We start from the raw sequence: 20310 nt of genomic DNA, 5'->3' as shown, positions 1-20310 counted from the left end.
CGTTCGTTATACAAGTATCACAGAGACATTTCAAAGGTACTCACAGTTGCACGAGGGTTTCGGACAAAAATACGGGATGGTTTGAAAGCTCGGCGTTGCTAATAAACATTTAAAATAATTTTTATAAAAGTGTAAACATCACAGATGTTCCGCTTTGTGACATGCCGGAGCGCTGTGATTGGCTTCTTCTCTTCTTCTGCTTTGTGACATGCGGCATGCCTGGTGCGCCCAGCAATCACAGCGCTCCGGCATGTCACAAAGCCACAACAATTATTTAAAATGTTTATTAGCAACGGCGAGCTTTCAAACCATCCCGTATTTTTGTCCGAAACCCTTGTGCAACTGTGAGTACCTTTGAAATTTCTCTGTGATACTTGTATAATGAACGGTTCTGCCAGAACCAGTCCTTCATGGTCAACATAGCTTGGTTTCCTATTGAGGAGCAAGTGACTGTGGATTCACTGGCCAAACCTTGGCGTGCATCACAGTCGCGAAAGGGGCTAACTTCCCCTCTGTGTGTCCTGGTGGCTGAAGAGTGTTCATGTCTGGAGGCTGAGATACCAGGGAGCGACACTAGAGGGAGACATGCGCTGCTTCAAAACCATAGGAGGGGCACACACACACACACACACGCTCGCGTGCTCGCACACACGCACCCTTCTTCATATGAATTCACTTTTCATGAGTTCATTTTTCAAAATCCAATACAAAATTAAATTAAAGAAAAAAAAGAAAATCATAAAGGAATTGTCCCTTCACATACATTTAACCCAGAACATGCCCAAACACACATTCTCTCACACATTCTCTCTCTCTCTCTCGCACACATTCTCTCTCAGTGTTAATTTTGTCAGCTATTTAAATTTTAGTTTTAGTCTTAGTCATGTGTCAAATGCTCCTTTTTCGTTGTGATCATATTTAGTCACCTTTATTTATTTTCGTTTAGTCAGTTTTAGTCAATGACAGGTCTGAGCATTTTAGTCTTTGTTTAGTCTCGATTTAGTCTTAAAAAATAAAAAATAAATATTGTTTAGTCTTGCCACTCACAGTTACAGCTTCATAAGTTGGCGTGAGTTTTTTCTAAACAAAAAAAGCTAACGTTAGTGCTAGCTGGTTAGACTTATTGATTGATTGAAAACCTTTATTTATCCCAGAGGGGAGATTCAGGTGTCCATCACAGCATCAACAGCAATTTAAAAACAGTTAATACATAACATACAATTATTTAGTACATGTTAAAAACAAAGTGTGTGAAGTTTTTAAGGGTCCTGGTTATGTTGACGTGATTAAAATCCCTGTTTATGAGTATGAATGCATTGGGATGTGTTGTCTGTATCCCAGCAACGGTAGAATGGATGACGTCACATGCTTGGTGGAATGTAAACACGGCGACTGCATGTGAGAATTCTCTCGGAGGTAATACGAGCTCCTGTTAGCTAGCAAGTAAACAGTCTTGACGTTGAATAATAAAGCAAAATTTTATTTTGCAAACTACATTTTGTGTCGTCATTATTAGTCAACGACATTGCATGAATAATTTCGTCACGTTAGTGTCACATGATCTCCATTAACGTGACGCATCGTCTCGTTGTCGTTAGGGGGAAAAGCTTTGTTGACGACCATATTTAGTCTACATTTTTGTTGACAAAATTAACACTGCTCTCTCACACACATTCTCTCTCTCTCACACACACACATTCTCTCATAAGAGGCAGTCAGTAAACTTAAGTGATGAGTTGGGGGGGTCCAGGGAAGCTGTGAACACAGAACCTAGGCCACCGATAGTCTTTACATCCACACACAGGAGCAAGTCTCTCTCCTTTTTAAAAACAGTCACTGTCTCTGTAGCGTGAGTCTCTCTCTCTTTCTTTCTTTCTTTCTTTCTTCCTCTTCCTCCTCCTCCTCCTCCTCCATCCACACCAGCAGGACGGAGCAAAGCAGAGCAGGAGCTTTCGGCCTTCCGGTACCGTCCTCCTCCTCCTCCTCCTCCTCCTCCCCTATCCCTCCATCCTTCCGCGTGTGACGTCCGTTCCTCTCTCCTCCTCCCTCCCTCCCTTCCGCCGCTCGCGCCGGCCCACCGTGTGTGTGCGTGTGCGTGCGTGCGTTGTGTGTGTGTGTGCGTGCGGACGGCGGTCAGAAGATCTCGGGCAGTGTGACGTTGCGGAGCAGCCACTGCTGGGAGCGGGCGTGTGAGCAGTCTCTGACGCTGGGCACCTGGCTGTCTTCCTCGTTGGCCTTGTCCAGACACTGGTTACTGTTGACGTGGATCAGGGTCAGCTTCTGCACATGCGCACGCGCACACACACACACACACACACACACACACACACACACACACACACACACACACACACACACACACACACACACACACACACACACACACACACACACACACACACACACACACACACACACACACACACACACACACACACACACACACACACACACACACACACACACACACACACACACACACACACACACACACACACACACACACACACACAGGAAAAAGGACACATGGTGTCATAAATGCAAAGTATTCCCGCATAGAGTGAACTGGTCTTACACAAGGTGTCATGTCTGTGAGCCACCAGTAGGGGAAGAGTGGCTAAGGGTGAGTGGATTACTGTATGAATGAATGAATAATAATAATAATAATAATAATAATAATAATAATAATAATAATAAACTTTATTTGTATAGCACCTTTTATACAAGAATTGCAGCCCAACGTGCCTCACAGCAGTGATGTAGACACAAAATAGACATAGGCATAAAATGAGCAGAGAATTTATATTAAATGAATGACCTTGAATTGAGACTTTATTCTCAATTTACACAAGGCAATTGAAACATGTATTTTTGTGTGTATATAATATCCCTTTTAGATAGCATATCCATCTACACCTATGAAACAGTTTTGGGGGTTCAGTGCCTTGCTCAAGGGCACATTGGCGGTGACGGTGGGTGGATGAAATACCAGCAGCATTCCAGTCTCTGGCACACGGCTACAACACAACCTCCTGCCAGGGCCTGGCATGGAACCACGGCGACGCAAACTGTGGGGGTTCACATCCGTTTAGCCGTTTCCTCTCAGTGGAGGTTGTAGAAGAAGCGATAGAGAGTGAGCTTGGTCTTTAACATGGACGCCAATAAAGACGGCCTGTTCCGTTTGCCTCGTGTTTTAACAGTGGTGATAAACTAATAGCACCTTTTCACTGCCAACACCAGCTCTCAGTCCGGTACTGGCTGTTTAGGTACCGGCTGAGTCCCGATCCAATACGTTACTTTTACTGAACAGTAGAGCAAACCATTAGTTTGGGGTCATTGGAAAAAACTATTGGGATATATTCCATTTTTATTCTGTCACTTTGCTTTCATTTTAAAAGTTGATTTTGCTTTTGATTTCTGTGAAATTCTCCAATACCCTGTTTTACCCTGGTAACTGGAAAAAAGTTCCATCCTGTATGATTGGAAATCAATTCATAAATTACGTATACATGTATCATGTATACCGATATATATATATATTTCCCACCCAGTTTTCAGTCTTGTGATGATCAACATTCTCATGACCTTAGAATAAAAAATCGTTAGCTGATTAAATCCTACGGATTGCCAAGATTAGCCCAACAGAAAAACAATATACAAGCTTTGTAATGCGAATGTCAATAACAATCTAGAATCTAATCTATCTAATTGCAAACACCATCGTGATGAATAGAGAATCAATTTAAAATCGAATTGTGACCCCAAGGATCAAATCAAATCAAATTGTGAGATTTCTAAAGATTCCCACACTAGTATTGACCAAACATTGCTAGTGAAAACTATTTCACACTGTAGAAGATTATGGGTCTTTAATAACATCCATGTAAAAAAAAAAAAAAAAAAAAAAAAACTTTAGCTTGCTGTCCCAATACTTCGACTACTGTGTATATAAACATACTGGCCTGGATTGCAGAAAAACATGTAGTTTAGCAACAAACATACAGCCTCATCCTTTCCATTCCAGTCCTCTATTCACCACAGGGTCGTACTCTAGTAACATATTGTACATACAGTCCTCTATTCACCACAGGGTCGTACTCTAGTAACATATTGTACATACAGTCCTCTACTCACCACAGGGTCGTACTCTAGTAACATATTGTACATACAGTCCTCTACTCACCACAGGGTCGTACTCTAGTAACATATTGTACATACAGTCCTCTACTCACCACAGGGTCGTACTCTAGTAACATATTGTACATACAGTCCTCTATTCACCACAGGGTCGTACTCTAGTAACATATTGTACATACAGTCCTCTATTCACCACAGGGTCGTACTCTAGTAACATATTGTACATACAGTCCTCTACTCACCACAGGGTCGTACTCTAGTAACATATTGTACATACAGTCCTCTACTCACCACAGGGTCGTACTCTAGTAACATATTGTACATACAGTCCTCTACTCACCACAGGGTCGTACTCTAGTAACATATTGTACATACAGTCCTCTACTCACCACAGGGTCGTACTCTAGTAACATATTGTACATACAGTCCTCTACTCACCACAGGGTCGTACTCTAGTAACATATTGTACATACAGTCCTCTACTCACCACAGGGTCGTACTCTAGTAACATATTGTACATACAGTCCTCTACTCACCACAGGGTCGTACTCTAGTAACATATTGTACATCCAGTCCTCTATTCACCACAGGGTCGTACTCTAGTAACATATTGTACATACAGTCCTCTACTCACCACAGGGTCGTACTCTAGTAACATATTGTACATACAGTCCTCTACTCACCACAGGGTCGTACTCTAGTAACATATTGTACATACAGTCCTCTACTCACCACAGGGTCGTACTCTAGTAACATATTGTACATACAGTCCTCTATTCACCACAGGGTCGTACTCTAGTAACATATTGTACATACAGTCCTCTACTCACCACAGGGTCGTAGTCCCACAGCTGGTTGCCCTTCAGGTGGTGACACTTGAGCATCATGACCGGACCGTTGAGCTTGGACACATCTAGACAGAGGTCATCTGTCCTGATCTCCTTATTGGCCGTGTACGAGAACACCTGCACACACGTACACACACGTGTACACACACGTGTACACACACACACACAGTCAATAATACAGACATTAGTTCAGCAGCAAAATGATAATTAGCGAATGTGGGGTAAATGTAGGGCTTACAGCTCTGGCTCAGAAAATCTCCTGCATTTTTCAAAAATCAAACTCTCTAAAAATTAGGACAAAGTGAGTGTGCTAGAGATGCCGGTGAAAGACTGTGTCCGTCACATGTGGGGATTACGCTTTGGAACATTAACCTAATCTGTCCACTTATTGGAGTTCAATCTTCAAAGCACTGTGTGATGTTTTCAAAATGGTAATTCAGCCAGAGCCTATGACAGCTTTGTTTGTTTATGTTTATTAACTCATTCTGCGCCATCGCTTAATGCGCTAGAACGCCACCGCTTTAATCAATGGGGGGACTGCGAGATTTGCGAATGCTTAAAATATATCTTAAATTATAGCTATGGGTCTTATACACCCATCGATTATCAGTGAGTTGCTTCCAGTCAACATCCACGAAACAGATTGTTTTTTCATTGGTACATTTCCGTTTTATACCGTTTTGAATATGAATATAGTTTGGGTGCTTCTGAGTAATTCCAGAGAAAGACGCGATAATAGCCTGATTATCGAATCTTCCTGAAATCAACGCTAGATCATCATTATTATCCTTCCTCGTGCAAGAATGAAAAGAGCCCCCCCCCCCCCCCCCCCCTGCACCCAACGGCACACAGCCACACACACACACAGAGACAGCATCGATCGGGGTAGAAATAAATATCAGATCAACGATCACATTTATATAGTGTTCTTACCTTGTATCTGATGTAATGCAAAAGAAAGAATCCAATTATCTGATCGCCATTCCAAATACTGCTCGTGGAGGTCCGTCTCACATTACCGTAATGACCGGGCGGGCAGGGTTACTGTTCCATGCCATCGTTGTTGAGGCCTACCTCGCCTAAGTATTTAAACCGCACGGCTCGGATCGTCCCAGAAAATAAACTACACCATTCCCAATGGAGTGCAATACCAGCTGGAAGGCGTAGGCGGCAGTATTTGCCCTTTTGCGAGCTCAGACCCATTCCCACTGATAACATCAGGCTGGATGGATGAAAATGAATGGATATAACAAATAAAAGAAATAACAATTAAAACCTGACTTTCCTCGTGATTGGCGCTGAACGGTTGGCGAGTTAACCCGACTTTTTCCGTGATTGGCGCAGAATGAGTTAAAGGATCCCCATTAGCTCAATCAGCGCCTAGAGGTCGCCGTTTACCTTGTGGTAAGAAGGCCAGCGCTTTAAAGAATAGGGATACATGGCGGTGTTTGCAGGGCTAAAAACTATATTAAATATTATAGCTATAGATCTAATAAACACGTTGATTATCAATGAGTTTCTTCGGGTCAAGATGCAAAAAACAGATACTTTTTTCATACATACATTTCCGTTTTATACCGTGGTGAATATGAGTATAGTTTTAGAGTGCTCCTGTCTAATCCAAAGAAACTCCAGCAAACCGCGCTTCAATGCATTTCCTTAGTTTCTACGTCAAATGTATATACTCTCTTTTTTAGACACTTTTTGTATCACAAACAGTACTGTATTTGTAAATCTGGTATGTCATAAATGTATAGATGTAGCAGTACTGTCTATCTGTATGTCGTGTATGTCATATATGTTATGATGAATTGAAAATGGGGGACGCTGATGTAAACAAGACGAAAGTCTTTCTCTGGTCTGCATCCCCTTAACAATTGTGTGTATTGAGCTGTACTGTATTGTATCCATTCTGCAATCTGTTAATAAAGTTTTCAATCCATCAATCAACCAACCGAGCCGGACTCAGTGGCTGAGAGAAGTGACGCAACATCTCAAACTCTGAGAAATTAATTTCAAAGTCCGTTTATAGATTACATGAGAGGAGCTACATCTCCCACATTCCTGTATGTGACCATTAAAGATGTACAGTAAGTTACATTAATTTAATGTTTTGTGTTTGCTTATATTTATATAGTCTATCAAATACAGTAGCCTGTTTTCTTTGGGTTGTTCTCCTTTCAATGTCTTCTTTTGTGTTTTATTTTTATTTTCTATTGTTATATATGTAAAAAATTCAAATAAAAAAATCATATTCAATTTAGCTGTATAGTATTATATGAATAATTATGTGAATTCCATATTAGGGTAGATTATTCCTTCAAATGGACTGCATTTATACCTTTCTCATAGCACTTACGGCACAAGATCAAGCAAACTCATCAAATTAAACATCCCAAGATCCAAGACCACCTTCAGCCGAAACTCCTTTCACTTTGCAGCAGCTTATGACTGGAACGCCTTTCAAAACACCCTTAAATGTACAGCTCTTCCTTCACTGCACGCACGCACTGTGTTTTTATTTTGTTATTGGAGTATATGTGTATGTGTATATATATATATATATGTATGTATATATGTATATATGTATATTTGTACTCCTGTTGGGGCCTCTTGGAACAGATCGACATTGTAAATAAGAAACCCGTTCTTAATTTTATCTGGCTAAATAAAGGTTAAAAAATATATATATACTGCTGGGTTAGGGAAAGGGCAAGTCATGGGTGGGAAACTGGCGTTGTGGACAGCGATGCCTACAGGTCAGGTCTGGGCGCTTGCTCAGCGGAGGCAGGACTTGATGAAGGCAGCGTGACCTCCCACGCGTTACACTTCACCAATGAGAGTCCTCGCTGCCAGGTGAAAAAAGGGTCACTGGCTGTCGCTGCACGTGTCGGAGGAAGCGTGCAGATGACTTCAGGGTTCCCTTGTACCGACCAGTAGGAGAACATGCGCACAACAACCAGGTAGGGGAGGGGGGGAATTGGCACAACGACTAAATTGGGATGGGGAGAAAACAGAGAAAAATCTGAGAAAGAGAGGATAAAAAAAATATATATATATATACTGTATATACCAGCTTTTATCCAAAGCGCTTTACAACTTGTTCCTCACATTTGACCCATTCACTCACACCGATGGTGGAGGCAACCTTGCAAGGTGCAAACCTGCTCATCGGGAGCAGTTAGGGCGTGTCTTCCTCAAGGACACTTTGACACGCTGCCCGGGAGGAGCGGGAATCGAACCGGGAACCTTACGATTACCAGACGACCATTCTACCTCCTGAGCCACTGTCGCCCCCTTCGACCACTACAAAACCTCTTGGCAAAAAGGTGGTGTCACTTTCTTGAGCGCCACAGACCATGCGCTGGGTTTTAACGAGGGTGAACCAGCCTGACGGTCTCAATCTATTAAATTCCCTCACAAGTCCTTCCTCCCATGCTCCCTCTGCTCATCCCTCCTCGTGGCCGTTACCTGGTTGCCTCCCATGCCATGGCAGTTGAAGATGCCGACCTTCTCGTTCTCCTTGCGGGCCATGTTGTCCAGACACTGGTTGGTCTCCACATTACGGATCTGACACAGGAACACACAGAGACACCACGGTTGAGGCTGAGCGATATCAGAAGTACAAGTACAGTACAACGAAAATAAGTTTGGCAACCAACCAGAGTGCAAATGTAACGATGCAATAGTAATATACAATGTAAATTAGTACTGAGTAATAGCGCTAATCAGATGTATGTACAGAGTTGTAGTGTTAATATGTACAGTGATACAGGTATAAAGACAGTACATGTATAGTCATAGTCATACTGGCCAGCAGCATAACTAGGAAGAGTAGGATATATACAGATATAGATCTAGTATCTACAGATATGTAAAATGATTATATGCAGGTATGTACAGGCAGGTGGATAGATGATACAGTAAGAATAAATATATATATTATATACAGCATTAATCTGACCACCTTTCTTTGTTCCTGTTCCTCAAGTACACTCATCAAACGGGTGAAGCCCTCAGTTAGAGCAGTCAGAATATGGCCTGAGGGGGCATATGGACTTTGTGATAATGTAAAGGTTTGATATCAAACGATATTCCTTCAAATACTTAAGATCTCACTTTGTTTAATATGCACTAAAGTTTAGACCAGTGGCTCTCAAAGCTTTTTTTTTTTTTTTTTTTTTACCAAAGCACCCCTGAATTCCCCCACTGTACACTCTTCCCATGAACAAAGAACACAATAGATTGTTTACAATGCGCCAAAGATTAAGCTACATGGTGTAAACAATACACCATACATTATTTGTTTGTAAATGTGTATTTAAATAAACTGATAAACAACATTTTCAGAATTCAATTCCCTTCAACTAACTGATAAAACCTCGTCCTTGTGAGCAAATAATGAGAAAACACCAATTAAAACTAAAATATATTTTCAACGAAAAGAAGATAGACGTTCAATTAAATATTACAAATAGGTAGGCCCTTTTACATTTTTAATGGATTAAAAAATGGAATTCTCATTTAGCAGAGTTGAAAACACAGGCATAGGCTGTGACAACATTTAAAAATAACAACTTGCACCTGCTTTTGAGAGCAGAGAGAGAGAGACATATTGTGTGGAACAGGACTTGCACAACACGCTTTCCACAATCTATCACCACAATCTCTCTCTCTCTCTCTCTCTCTCTCTCTCTCTCTCTCTCTCTCTCTCTACTTAAGAGAAGGCTAACTGACATAGGAGGTCAGGAGAGGTAACAGCATGTTGACAGCGCTCTCTGAGAGGGAGGGACATGTACTGCCAGTTCATCTTGGGCTTTGGTCTTGATCTTCATTCACAGAGGGGAGCTATTTGAATCATGTCTGGTGGGAACAAACAAGCCTTACATGGGAAAATTTTGGCCTTTGTACTTGACCAAAGTTGAGAAAACACTTTTGCAACACAAATATGCATTCAGTAGCGAGTATGGCCTATTAAATTTGAAGATATGAACGTTCCACGTTTAATCACCTTATAAACCCATTTTGACATGTCATTAAATCAATGTTTTTATCAAGTTATGTGGTGAAATGAATGATCTAATTTTTACTAGGGCTCTCAATTGATGCATTTTAACGTGCTAGTTGCATAATATGCTCACATTAACATAACGTTACACGTCCCTTAGCTAAATGCGTCTGTATGGGCCGCAAGGAAATGCATGAAAAAATGGGGATGTGTTTTCAAGTTCACTTCAGATAAAAAAAAAAGTTGTTTGTTTTACATTCAACTGTCAGTTTGGTATTCAAATTTAATATTTTGGAAAATAAATATGGAATTTGAATATTCAAATTCTTTCTGACAACCCTAGTCCTAACCACAGTAACCATCACCAAATCAAACCACAAACACTGAATCAGAGAGAAGAGTTTTCAGAGTAAGAGCCTTGCAGCTGTGAATCTGGGATGTACCTGTCTGTACATCTGCCAGTGAGTAGTATTTAAGTCTGTGTGTGTGTGCGTGTGCGTGTGTGTGTGCGTGTGTGTGTGCGTGTGTGTGTGTGTACCTCTCCTAGAGAGTAGTAGTGTCTGGGGATCTGGGAGTCTGGGTAGACGTTCTCCAGGTACCAGCTGAAGGGTTTACACTGCAGCTTCTGTCTCAGAGAGGAACGAGACGTGATGTCACCGTAGTCCACCTTGGTCACACCTGGAACACACAGACAGGCAGGCAGACAGGCAGGCAGGCAGCCAGACAAACAGACAGACAGAGAGGCAGACAGAGACACACTCACACACACGGACACACACGGACACACAGACAGACACGCACACAGGTCAGGGTGTTAAAACAAAAACATAAAAATAATTGATCATGTATAATTGCCATAATAAAAGAACACTCTTCTTTCATTTGAGTCATAAACAGGTTAAAGTTTGCCCTTAGTCATGTCTCTTCTAGCCTGTGTGTGTGTGTCTCTGCTGAAATGGCAAGGTTAATAGAGGCTTTGTAGCATGAAATTACCCCCCACCCCCCTGCCGTTCGCTCAGTCACCACGGCAACACACTGTTACACAGCTAATGGATGGATCGCACCTGGCCCCCTACACACACACTATCTCACTTTCTGTTTCAGTGCACGCGCGCGCACGCACACACACACACACACACACACACACACACACACACACACACACACACACACACACACACACACACACACACACACACACACACACACACACACACACACACACACACACACACACACACACACACACACACACACACACACACACACACACACACACACACACACACACACACACACACACACACACACACACACACACACACACACACACACACACACACACACACACACACACACACACACACACACACACACACACACACACACACACACACACACACACACACTCTCACCGGGAGAGATGATGTAGAAGAAGTTCTTGAACTCGTCCATCCAGACCTCGGCCAGGCGACGGTTGTTCTTGTTGATGATCTGCCCTGTCCCCCCGGGGAAGGTGTAGGGCGTGGCCTTTCTGAACACGTGACCCACGTGAGAACACGTCACTATCTCCAGAGTCCCTCCACACTGCCAGATCTGCAGAGTGTTACACAAACACACTGAGCACTGTTGGAGAGGTACGTTATCGTTATATGCAAACAGTTGGTACCCTGTGTGTGTGTGTGTGTGTGTGTGTGTGTGTGTGTGTGTGTGTGTGTGTGTGTGTGTGTGTGTGTGTGTGTGTGTGTGTGTGTGTAAGATAAATGGTGCATTTATATAGCAGCTTTTATCCAAAGCGCGTTACAATTTATTCCTCACATTTTACCCATTCACTCACATATTCACACACCGACAGCAGAGGCAACCATGCAAGGTGCCAACCTGCATATCGGGAGAAGTTAGGGGTTAAGTGTCTTGCTCAAGGACAATTCAACATGCGGCCCGGGGAGGAGTGGGAATCGAACCTCCGGATTACCAGATGACACTTTTTGGATAAAAGTTGGTATATAAATGCAGTCCATCCATTTACCATTTAAAAAAAATATGAGGAAAATGTATGAATAAACAGTGTAAACATAAACAATCTAATTAACTCTGAATATAAGAATAAGAGAAAGTAAACAGTGTAATCAAAGGTGCAGATGAGGGTCTGTGTGCCCTATCAGTTATATTATACGTTAACTTAGAATAAATATAAGCAATAGAGAATTAGAATCTAAATATATCCTGTGTGTGTGTGTGTGTGTGTGTGTGTGTGTGTGTGTGTGTGTGTGTGTGTGTGTGTGTGTGTGTGTGTGTGTGTGTGTGTGTGTGTGTGGTAGAAGGGGTGCAGTGTTTCTTTGTATCTTTAGATGATGAAACAAATGAATGTAGTCACTGCCAAAAATGAAAAATACAGATCATTTTGCGGGCTGAACACATAATAGCTCACTAGCTTAATTGGTTGTTTTGTTTATCCTTTCGATTTGTGCAGACCAGCACAATATGTTGTTGTAAATGCACTTCTGTTCATTCTCTGGTGCCTCGATGAATACAAGGAGGGCTGTCTAAAAGGTGGGTAAGGAGGCGTCATTTATGGATAATTGGCTTATTATAGATTAATAGATAGATTAAATTACATATATTATGTTTCAATTAATAATTCACCCACAAGAGTTTGTAAGATTAGCAATTCTAGGCTAAACTGGACTATTGGAGAAGGAAGTAGAACACACACACACACACACACACACACAAAACATTTCTCACTTCGCTTTCACTGGTCTTGCACAAAACCAATTATTTCCACGGCTTTGATTTCAGAGTAGGCATGTGAAATCAATTAGAATAATGAAGAAGTTGCTAATCATACATATCAGGATATTAGGTTTAAATTAATTATTCACCCAACACACACACACACACGCACAAAACATCTCTCACCTCAGCATCTCTTTCTACCGTAGGTTTCACTAATTTCCGCAGTTTGATTTCAGGGTAGATGATGAATTAGCAGTAATTCACTTGATAAAGTGAAATCGGATGCAACCGAACACTACGGCTTAAGTCGAGTGAAAACGGAGGAGCTTTTAAAAGCCAAAGTAAATCAAATCCTCCAATGGTTCACAAAAGCAGGGTTGGTGCACTTCTACACACACAGCGCTCTGTGTGTTTGCTTGAAAAGGAGAGACATTTTGTATTGCCACGCGGTGAGACAGAGGTGCGTTTGATTTGTATCACAGGCCACAGGAGGCCAAAATGAATTGATAAGCCAATTCAGGGCCGTATTTGGCCCACGGGCCTTGAGTTTGACAAATGTGGACTACGCTCTATGTCAGATGTCAGACAGTAGCTGTCAGGTGCTCCCACACCAGAAATAGCACTGAGTGAATGTGTGTGTGTGTGTGTGGGTGTGTGTGTGTGTGAGTGCGTGTGCATGTGCGTGTGTGTGCATGTGCACGTGTACTCACTCTGAAGGAAATCTCCAAGTTCTCTCCTCCCCAGATGTCCATACCAGCATCATATGTGCCGATCTCCTGGAAATAGTCTCTGTCTATGGAGAACAACCCGCCTGCCATGGTAGGAGTCCTGGGGGAGAGAGAGAGGGAGGGGGATAAAGACAAAGAGAGAGAGAGAGAGAGAGAGAGACAGAGACAGAGACAGAGACAGAGAGAGAGAGAGAGAGAGAGAGAGAGAGAGAGAGAGAGAGAGAGAGAGAGAGAGAGAGAGAGAGAGAGAGTTAGTACAGTAAGGTCCTGGTTTCATAGCTCAGGCACTATCTTGAAAAATCTTCAGTTTCAGAACAGCACAGCGTCAAGACGAAAGTCTTTCTCTGGTCTGCATCCCCTTAACAATTGTGTGTATTGAGCTGTACTGTATTGTACCCATTCTGCAATCTGTTAATAAAGTTTTCAATCAATCAATCAATCAATCAATCAATCTCTCTCTCTCTCTCTCTTTTGGTTCTTTCCTGTTTTTCTGTTTTTACCAACCAGCTATCCGCCGCTCGCTTTCTCTCTGGTGTTGTTTTGCGAGTCCCAGTGTTTTAATGGCCAGAGGATCTCTCTCTCTCCCTCTCTCCCCCTCTCTCTCTCCTCTCCTCCCTCCCTCCCTCTCTCTCTCTCTCCTTCCCCCCCCCTCTCTTTCTCTCTCTCTCTACTTCTCCCCCCCCCCCCTCTCTCTCCCCTACAGAGAGAGAGAGTGTTTTTCCCACAGAAACATTTCCTCCTGGGGCAGATCCAGCTTGTTTTCCTCCACAGTGTTTTTATGACTCTGACCGCCGTAACTCCTCATGGCGACGGGCGACGCAGCGCCTCGAAACGCACGCGAGCGCACGACGGCTGGGATCATTTGAAAACATATCAGAGTTGCACACATTAGTGGCTAATCGCCCACGCGTCGAGCGGTCCTGCCGAGAGAGAGGAGGAAAACAAGTGACCCGAGAGAACAGAAAAACATCAACGACCGAGACTAAGTAACCGCATGATAACACACCAGAGACGCTGTTCCATCACGACACATTATATAACAATTACAGCAACTGTGGGACCGGAACGGGGAAAACAAGCGACGTCGAGTCATATCAATAATAGATTTACTCGCGTGGAGCATTCAAAGGATTACATTTTCAACATAAAATGTATGAAAAGAAGTTAAAGAACACCGGCACAACAACAAGACGATGCGGCGAGGCCTTCTGATGTCCACTGCAAAACAAACAGAACCCCCTGTGCGGTTCAACCGGTTCAGCCTCTGGCAGAGTGTCCGGCTGCGGCACAGTGTTGTCCATCCGTTGTTTCACTACGCAGGTCGTTGGGTGGCCGGTGGTTTGGCTAATCGTTCGCTGCGTCCCTACTTAACCGCGACTAATTTGTGCCCCCCCCCCCCCCCACTCAGATCCAAGGAGCTGCCGTTAAGGTGCCAATGCTCATTACGCTTCAGAGTGAGAGCTCAAACGGCCTCTTCCTCTTCATCACACCTCTCTGTTGTCTATAGATCTGCTGTTAATGGGCCTGGGACGGGTGTCGTGAGTTAACAAGGAGTCTTATTACTACCATCAGTCTAGTAGGTGTGTGTGTGTGTGTGTGTGTGTGTGTGTGTGTGTGTGTGTGTGTGTGTGTGTGTGTGTGTGTGTGTGTGTGTGTGTGTGTGTGTGCGCGCGCGTGTGATTGCATCCCCAAGCACCCTATTACTTGGCTTAGAAACTAGAATCTGTGCTCGAGAATGTTTATTCGACAGTCATGGGGTTTTCTAACAACTCTTCTTCTTACTGGCAAACAGTATTGCCTTTCTGAAAATGACAGCAAGTACACAGAAGGACCTCTGTAGATCTGGTGCTTAATAAATATTATTGTTATGATGTGTTTACCATTTTACAGGAAGCTTTGGTTTCATGTGGCATGAAAACAATTGAATGATTGACTAAAAACATCTTTGTCAACTAAGACAGAAACAACTGATAGAAAACGAATGAACCCTTTCACTACCACACTACAGAAAAGTAACCCTTTCACTACCACACTACAGAAGGGTAACCCTTTCACTACCACACTACAGAAGGTTAACCCTTTCACTACCACACTACATACAGAAGGTTAACCTTTCACTACCACACTACAGAAGGTTAACCCTTTCACTACCACACTACATACAGAAGGTTAACCTTTCACTACCACAGTAAAGAAATATAGTGTAATGTTTTAAAAGTGTTTAAAGTGAATGTATTTTATGTTCCCTTCTGTTCGGGAGGGAGAGACACGTGTGTGTGCTCATTGAAATGCGGAGCAGTCAGTCAGTGTGTGCGTCTCTCTCTCTCTCTCTCTCTCTCTCTCTCTCTCGTGTGTGTGTGTGTGTGTGTGTGTGTGTGTGTGTGTCTCTCTCTCTCTCTCTCTCTCTCTCCAGTGTGTGTGTCTCTCTCTCCAGTGTGTGGCTCTCTATCTCTCTCCAGTGTGTGTGTGTGTGTGTGTGTGTGTGTGTGTGTGTAGGGAGTGGGGGGGGGGTGTTTGTTTGTATCTGGCTTCCCTCCTGCTCCTTTGTGTGTGTGTGTCAAGGAGCTGTGGTGTTCCACAAGGAAGCATACTAGGACCTTTACTGTTCCTAATTTATGCAAATGACATGTCATCAGCTTGTGACTGCAACTTGTTCGTGTTTGCAGACGACTCAGCCCTGCTGGTCTCTGACAGGGACAAGTTACAGGTTGAAAAAGCCCTCAGCGCTGAACTTGGCAGAATCTGCACCTGGCTCGCTGATAACAAACTATCATTACACCTGGGTAAAACAGAATCCATTATCTTTGGATCCAATCGCAAACTCAGCAAGGCCAACAGCTTCTCTGTTACAGTGGGTGACAATATTGTTACAACAAGGAAAGATGAAATTACATACCTGGGTTCAATCCTATAGGCAAATATTTCCTGTGACAAAATGGCATCCAATGTAATAAAAAAAAAGTCAACCAACGAACAAGATTCTTTTTTTGTATCTACTTTTTTCTCCCATTTTCTATTTTTCTCCCATCCCAATTTCGTATCATCCAATTCTACCCTCCCCTGTCTCGAACGTTGTTAGGCCATGCCTCCCACAAGCCGGCTGCAATGTGGACTAAGCCTTACATCACGTGTCCCCTCCGGTACTCGAGGAAGCAGCAGTCGCATCTTTTCACCTGCACAGCGCGATCTCTCAGCGTCGGGGGTCTGCGTTTGGAGGGCACGCCGCCCCCGTCGCTTCCCGATTCTGCTGCGCAGGCGCACCAACCGACCTGTAGGAGTCGCTGTCCACAACGCCCGATCCCCACCCATCAGCTTCCCATGCCCTAATACTGCCAATAGTATTAGTATGAACGACCAGCCAAGCTGATAGCAATGCGGAGAGCTGGGCTCGAACCCAGCGTCTCCTGCATTGGTGGTGAGCGCCTTGCCCACTGCACCACCTAGCCGCCCCAACGAACAAGATTCTTGTACCGGATCTCCTCTCTGGTAACCAAGAATACCTTGAAGACTCTAACAGGAGGACTCATACAAGGGTACTACGACTATGCTTGCACCTCATGGTACCAAAGCACCTCAAAGGCCCTAAAAACAAGGCTACAAACATCACAAAACAAACTGGTCAGACTACTACTTGGCCTTAAAACCCACCTTAACCCTGCACATTTTGACAACCTAGGATGGCTTAGAATAGACGACATAGTACAGCAACTTGCAATGATTATGGGCCTGGTCTACAAGATACACTACCCATGTACATGTCGAAATACTTCCCAAAGGTCAGTGAATACCACGCCCACAACACCAGAGGAAGTTCCACAAATCATGTTCAACCCAGATTCGGCTCAAACAAGGGACTAAACACGTTTTGCAATTATGCCACAATAATGTGGAACTCCCTACCCACAACCGTGAAGGAATGTGAATCCCTACCCTCCTTCAAAACCACTCTCAAAGAACACCTACGGGTGGCTGCAATTAGAAACTTGCCCCTGTAAATGTCCAAATCCTCCTCCCCCCCAATGTACAGTTTCTTCCCCTTCGGATGTATATATTTTTTATGATCTCTTTTTACTACACAGTTCTGTATATCTGTATGTCTTGTATGTCATAAATGTCCTGATGAATTGAAAATGGGGGACCCCGATGTAAACAAGACTAAAGTCTTTTTCTGGTATGCATCCTCTTAGCAGTTGTTTTGTATTGAGCCGTACTCAGGTCCTTCTGTGCCACAGACGGTAGTCACAAAATTTGTGACGTCATCGGAAGACAATGAATCCTTGTATTAATTACGGTTCAATGAAATGATGTAAGTGAAAGAATGGAGATAAGGATTGCGATTACTATTTTTTTCATTTACATAATTTCATTGAGCAAACACAACACAAGGATTCAGAGTCCTCTGATATCATCACTGTTGAACATATTCAAACTCATTGACTCTCAATAACCGTCAAAACTGTAACTGTAAATTTAGAGCCATGGGATATGTGTGAGATTATGTGCAAAATAAATCTACGTTTGTAGATGTATACAAACGTATTTTTTTCAGTGAAGTGCCACTTTAAAAACTGTTCTCATATCTAATTGTTACCGTGCTGCATTTTTTCCGTCCACTATGTTTCTCTGCTCTAGTCTCTCACACAAGTGTGACTGACAACCACGGCGGCCAATGAGGTACAGGCCTTCAACTTTCAGGGGGAATTAGCACACGGTCACATTTGCACAAATACTTTCCTGTCTCTCATTCACAATCTTTCAAAGACAAAATCGTGTCACAAGAAAGTCTGCCTCGCATGCTTGATCAAAGTTCTAATCAGTTCACATTTGACCTGTGAACTCACACCTATGCTCAACCAGTGTGGGAGCAGCTGAGAGGATTTGGGCTAATGAGCAGTGATTATCCGGTACAGCCTTCTATTGCCACAGCATGCAAGGAAACATGGCGTGGCCAAAAACCAGTCTGACCGCGGCCTTACTCAGTATTGGCGTTAATTAGAAGAAGCTACTAAGAGGGAGCCATGCTATTATCAACTTGGCCGTTCCTGCCTGTGCTCCTATAAATACTACTTGTCTACTACTTGTGTCGGGCAGAAACCAAGAGACTGCCTCTTCTTTGTCTTTTCCTGCTTTTAAAGGCTGCATTACAGTAAAGTGGTGTTATTTTTCTGAACTCACCAGACTGTTCTAGCTATTCTATTATTTGCCTTACTATCCACATAGTCATTAAATCCACATTACTAATAATTATTTGTCAAACATCCCATTGTGTCAAAGATTTTGTGAAAGCACCAATAGTCATCCCTACAATATTCTCTCGATAGCGGTATTCGGTAGGGATAGGCAACCATTTTAGCTGATGTTCCCATTCTAAAATGTCACTAATTTATGCGAAGCATCAGTGAAGTAACTTTCACAATGAATGCTTTTGTTTACGGAAATACGCTAGCTTAGTCCGCTAGCGTTAGCTGTTAGCAATGAGAGCAGCCAGCTAGCTCGCTTGTTTGATTATGTCACGTTAGCTATTAAGTAAAAACAATCATATGTTAACGTGGGGGGTTTGTTTAGTAATCAAATATTTCCCAGTGACTATCGAATAGTAATTTTCTGAGTTTTTCCCATCTTTAGTGGTAAAAAATATTGTGATATTTGAATCTGTCCATATCGCCAGGGCTGGTGCAATGAAGTTTCACGTTATTCTGGCTGAGCTGGAGCTACTTAATAACAGGGATATTTGTTGTAAATCATCATGTCACTGGTGTGAAAGCTATTTCTTAATTATGCCCTGACCTTTCGTTATGGTCCATGTTTTTAACAGCACTTACAACGTACCCTTGGGGAAATAATGTCATGCATACTATGACAAACAACCCCCAGTAGTAACAGAAAACAGGGACACAATATATTATGTAACGTATATTATGTGTGTTTATGTGTGTGTGTGTGTGTGTGTGTGTGTGTGTGTGTGTGTGTGTGTGTGCGTGTGCGTGTGTGTGTGTGACCTTGGATAATCCTGCTTGGGCTGGTGGGAAACAGGAGCAGGAAGGGTAGATGATGGACAAGCGAAAACAAACCAAGGGGCTTTTGTCTTGAAATGTCAACGTTAAAGCTGCACTATGTAGTTTTAAATGGTAAATGGTGCATTTATATTCAGTGGCAGCTTTTATCCAAAGCGCTTTACAATTTAGTTCCTCACATTAACCCATTCACTCACATTCACACACCGACGGCGGCATGCAAGGTGCCAACCTGCTCATTGGGAGCAATTAGGGGTTAAGTGACTTGCTCAAGGACACTTCGACACGCTGCCCAGGAGGAGCAGGAATTTAACTGGTAACCAATCCGATTACCAGACGACCGCTCTACCTCCTGAGCTAGTGTCGCCCTAAATACATTTTTTAGATGGGAGACATTTTTACCCGAGAACAGTATATATTAAAAAAAAGTTAATAAACAAACTGTCTATGAGAATATCAGGCTGTTGGAAGACTATCTGAAGCCCCAAAAGTTACCATTTCCCTCTGCTGTTTACACATGCAGGCCCTACATCCACTCCTGTGAACAGCTGCGCCGGTCTAAACCACATCTCATGCTTGCATGAGGAAGGATAATAACGATAATCTATAATTTCAGGATGATTAGATAATCAGGCGAAAAATGACAACGCGTCTTTTCCTGGAATTACTCGGAAGCACCCAAACTATACTCATATTAAAAACGGTATAAAACGGAAATGTACGGATGAAAAAACAAAAGGGATGTCCAATATTATCGGCCTACCGATGTTATCGGCCGATATTGGCATTAAAATGTGATATCGGAAAATATCGGTATCGGTTTTCAAAAAAAAATT

At 42.9% G+C, this 20310-nt stretch overlaps 1 protein-coding gene across 2 annotated transcripts in view; it reads right to left on the bottom strand.

The window, feature by feature from the left end:
• Positions 1–2011: 2011 nt before the first annotated feature.
• The window catches only part of galnt1 (UDP-N-acetyl-alpha-D-galactosamine:polypeptide N-acetylgalactosaminyltransferase 1), a 221260-nt gene continuing 202961 nt past the window's right edge, over positions 2012–20310 (bottom strand). For both annotated transcript variants that reach the window (XM_084337059.1, XM_084337060.1), the window contains exons 10-15: positions 13443–13560; positions 11409–11589; positions 10532–10671; positions 8457–8555; positions 4968–5102; positions 2012–2280 (exon numbers count right to left, since the gene is read on the bottom strand). In XM_084337059.1, the coding sequence (XP_084193185.1) occupies positions 2134–2280; positions 4968–5102; positions 8457–8555; positions 10532–10671; positions 11409–11589; positions 13443–13560 (820 nt within the window). In that variant the 3' untranslated portion in view covers positions 2012–2133. The remainder of the gene's footprint in view (positions 2281–4967; positions 5103–8456; positions 8556–10531; positions 10672–11408; positions 11590–13442; positions 13561–20310) is intronic.

This window comes from Notolepis coatsorum (genome assembly GCF_963971535.1).
Source record: "Notolepis coatsorum genome assembly, chromosome: 19".
NCBI classification, from domain to species: Eukaryota; Metazoa; Chordata; class Actinopteri; order Aulopiformes; family Paralepididae; genus Notolepis; species Notolepis coatsorum.
This window is presented reverse-complemented; position numbering and strand designations above follow the sequence as displayed.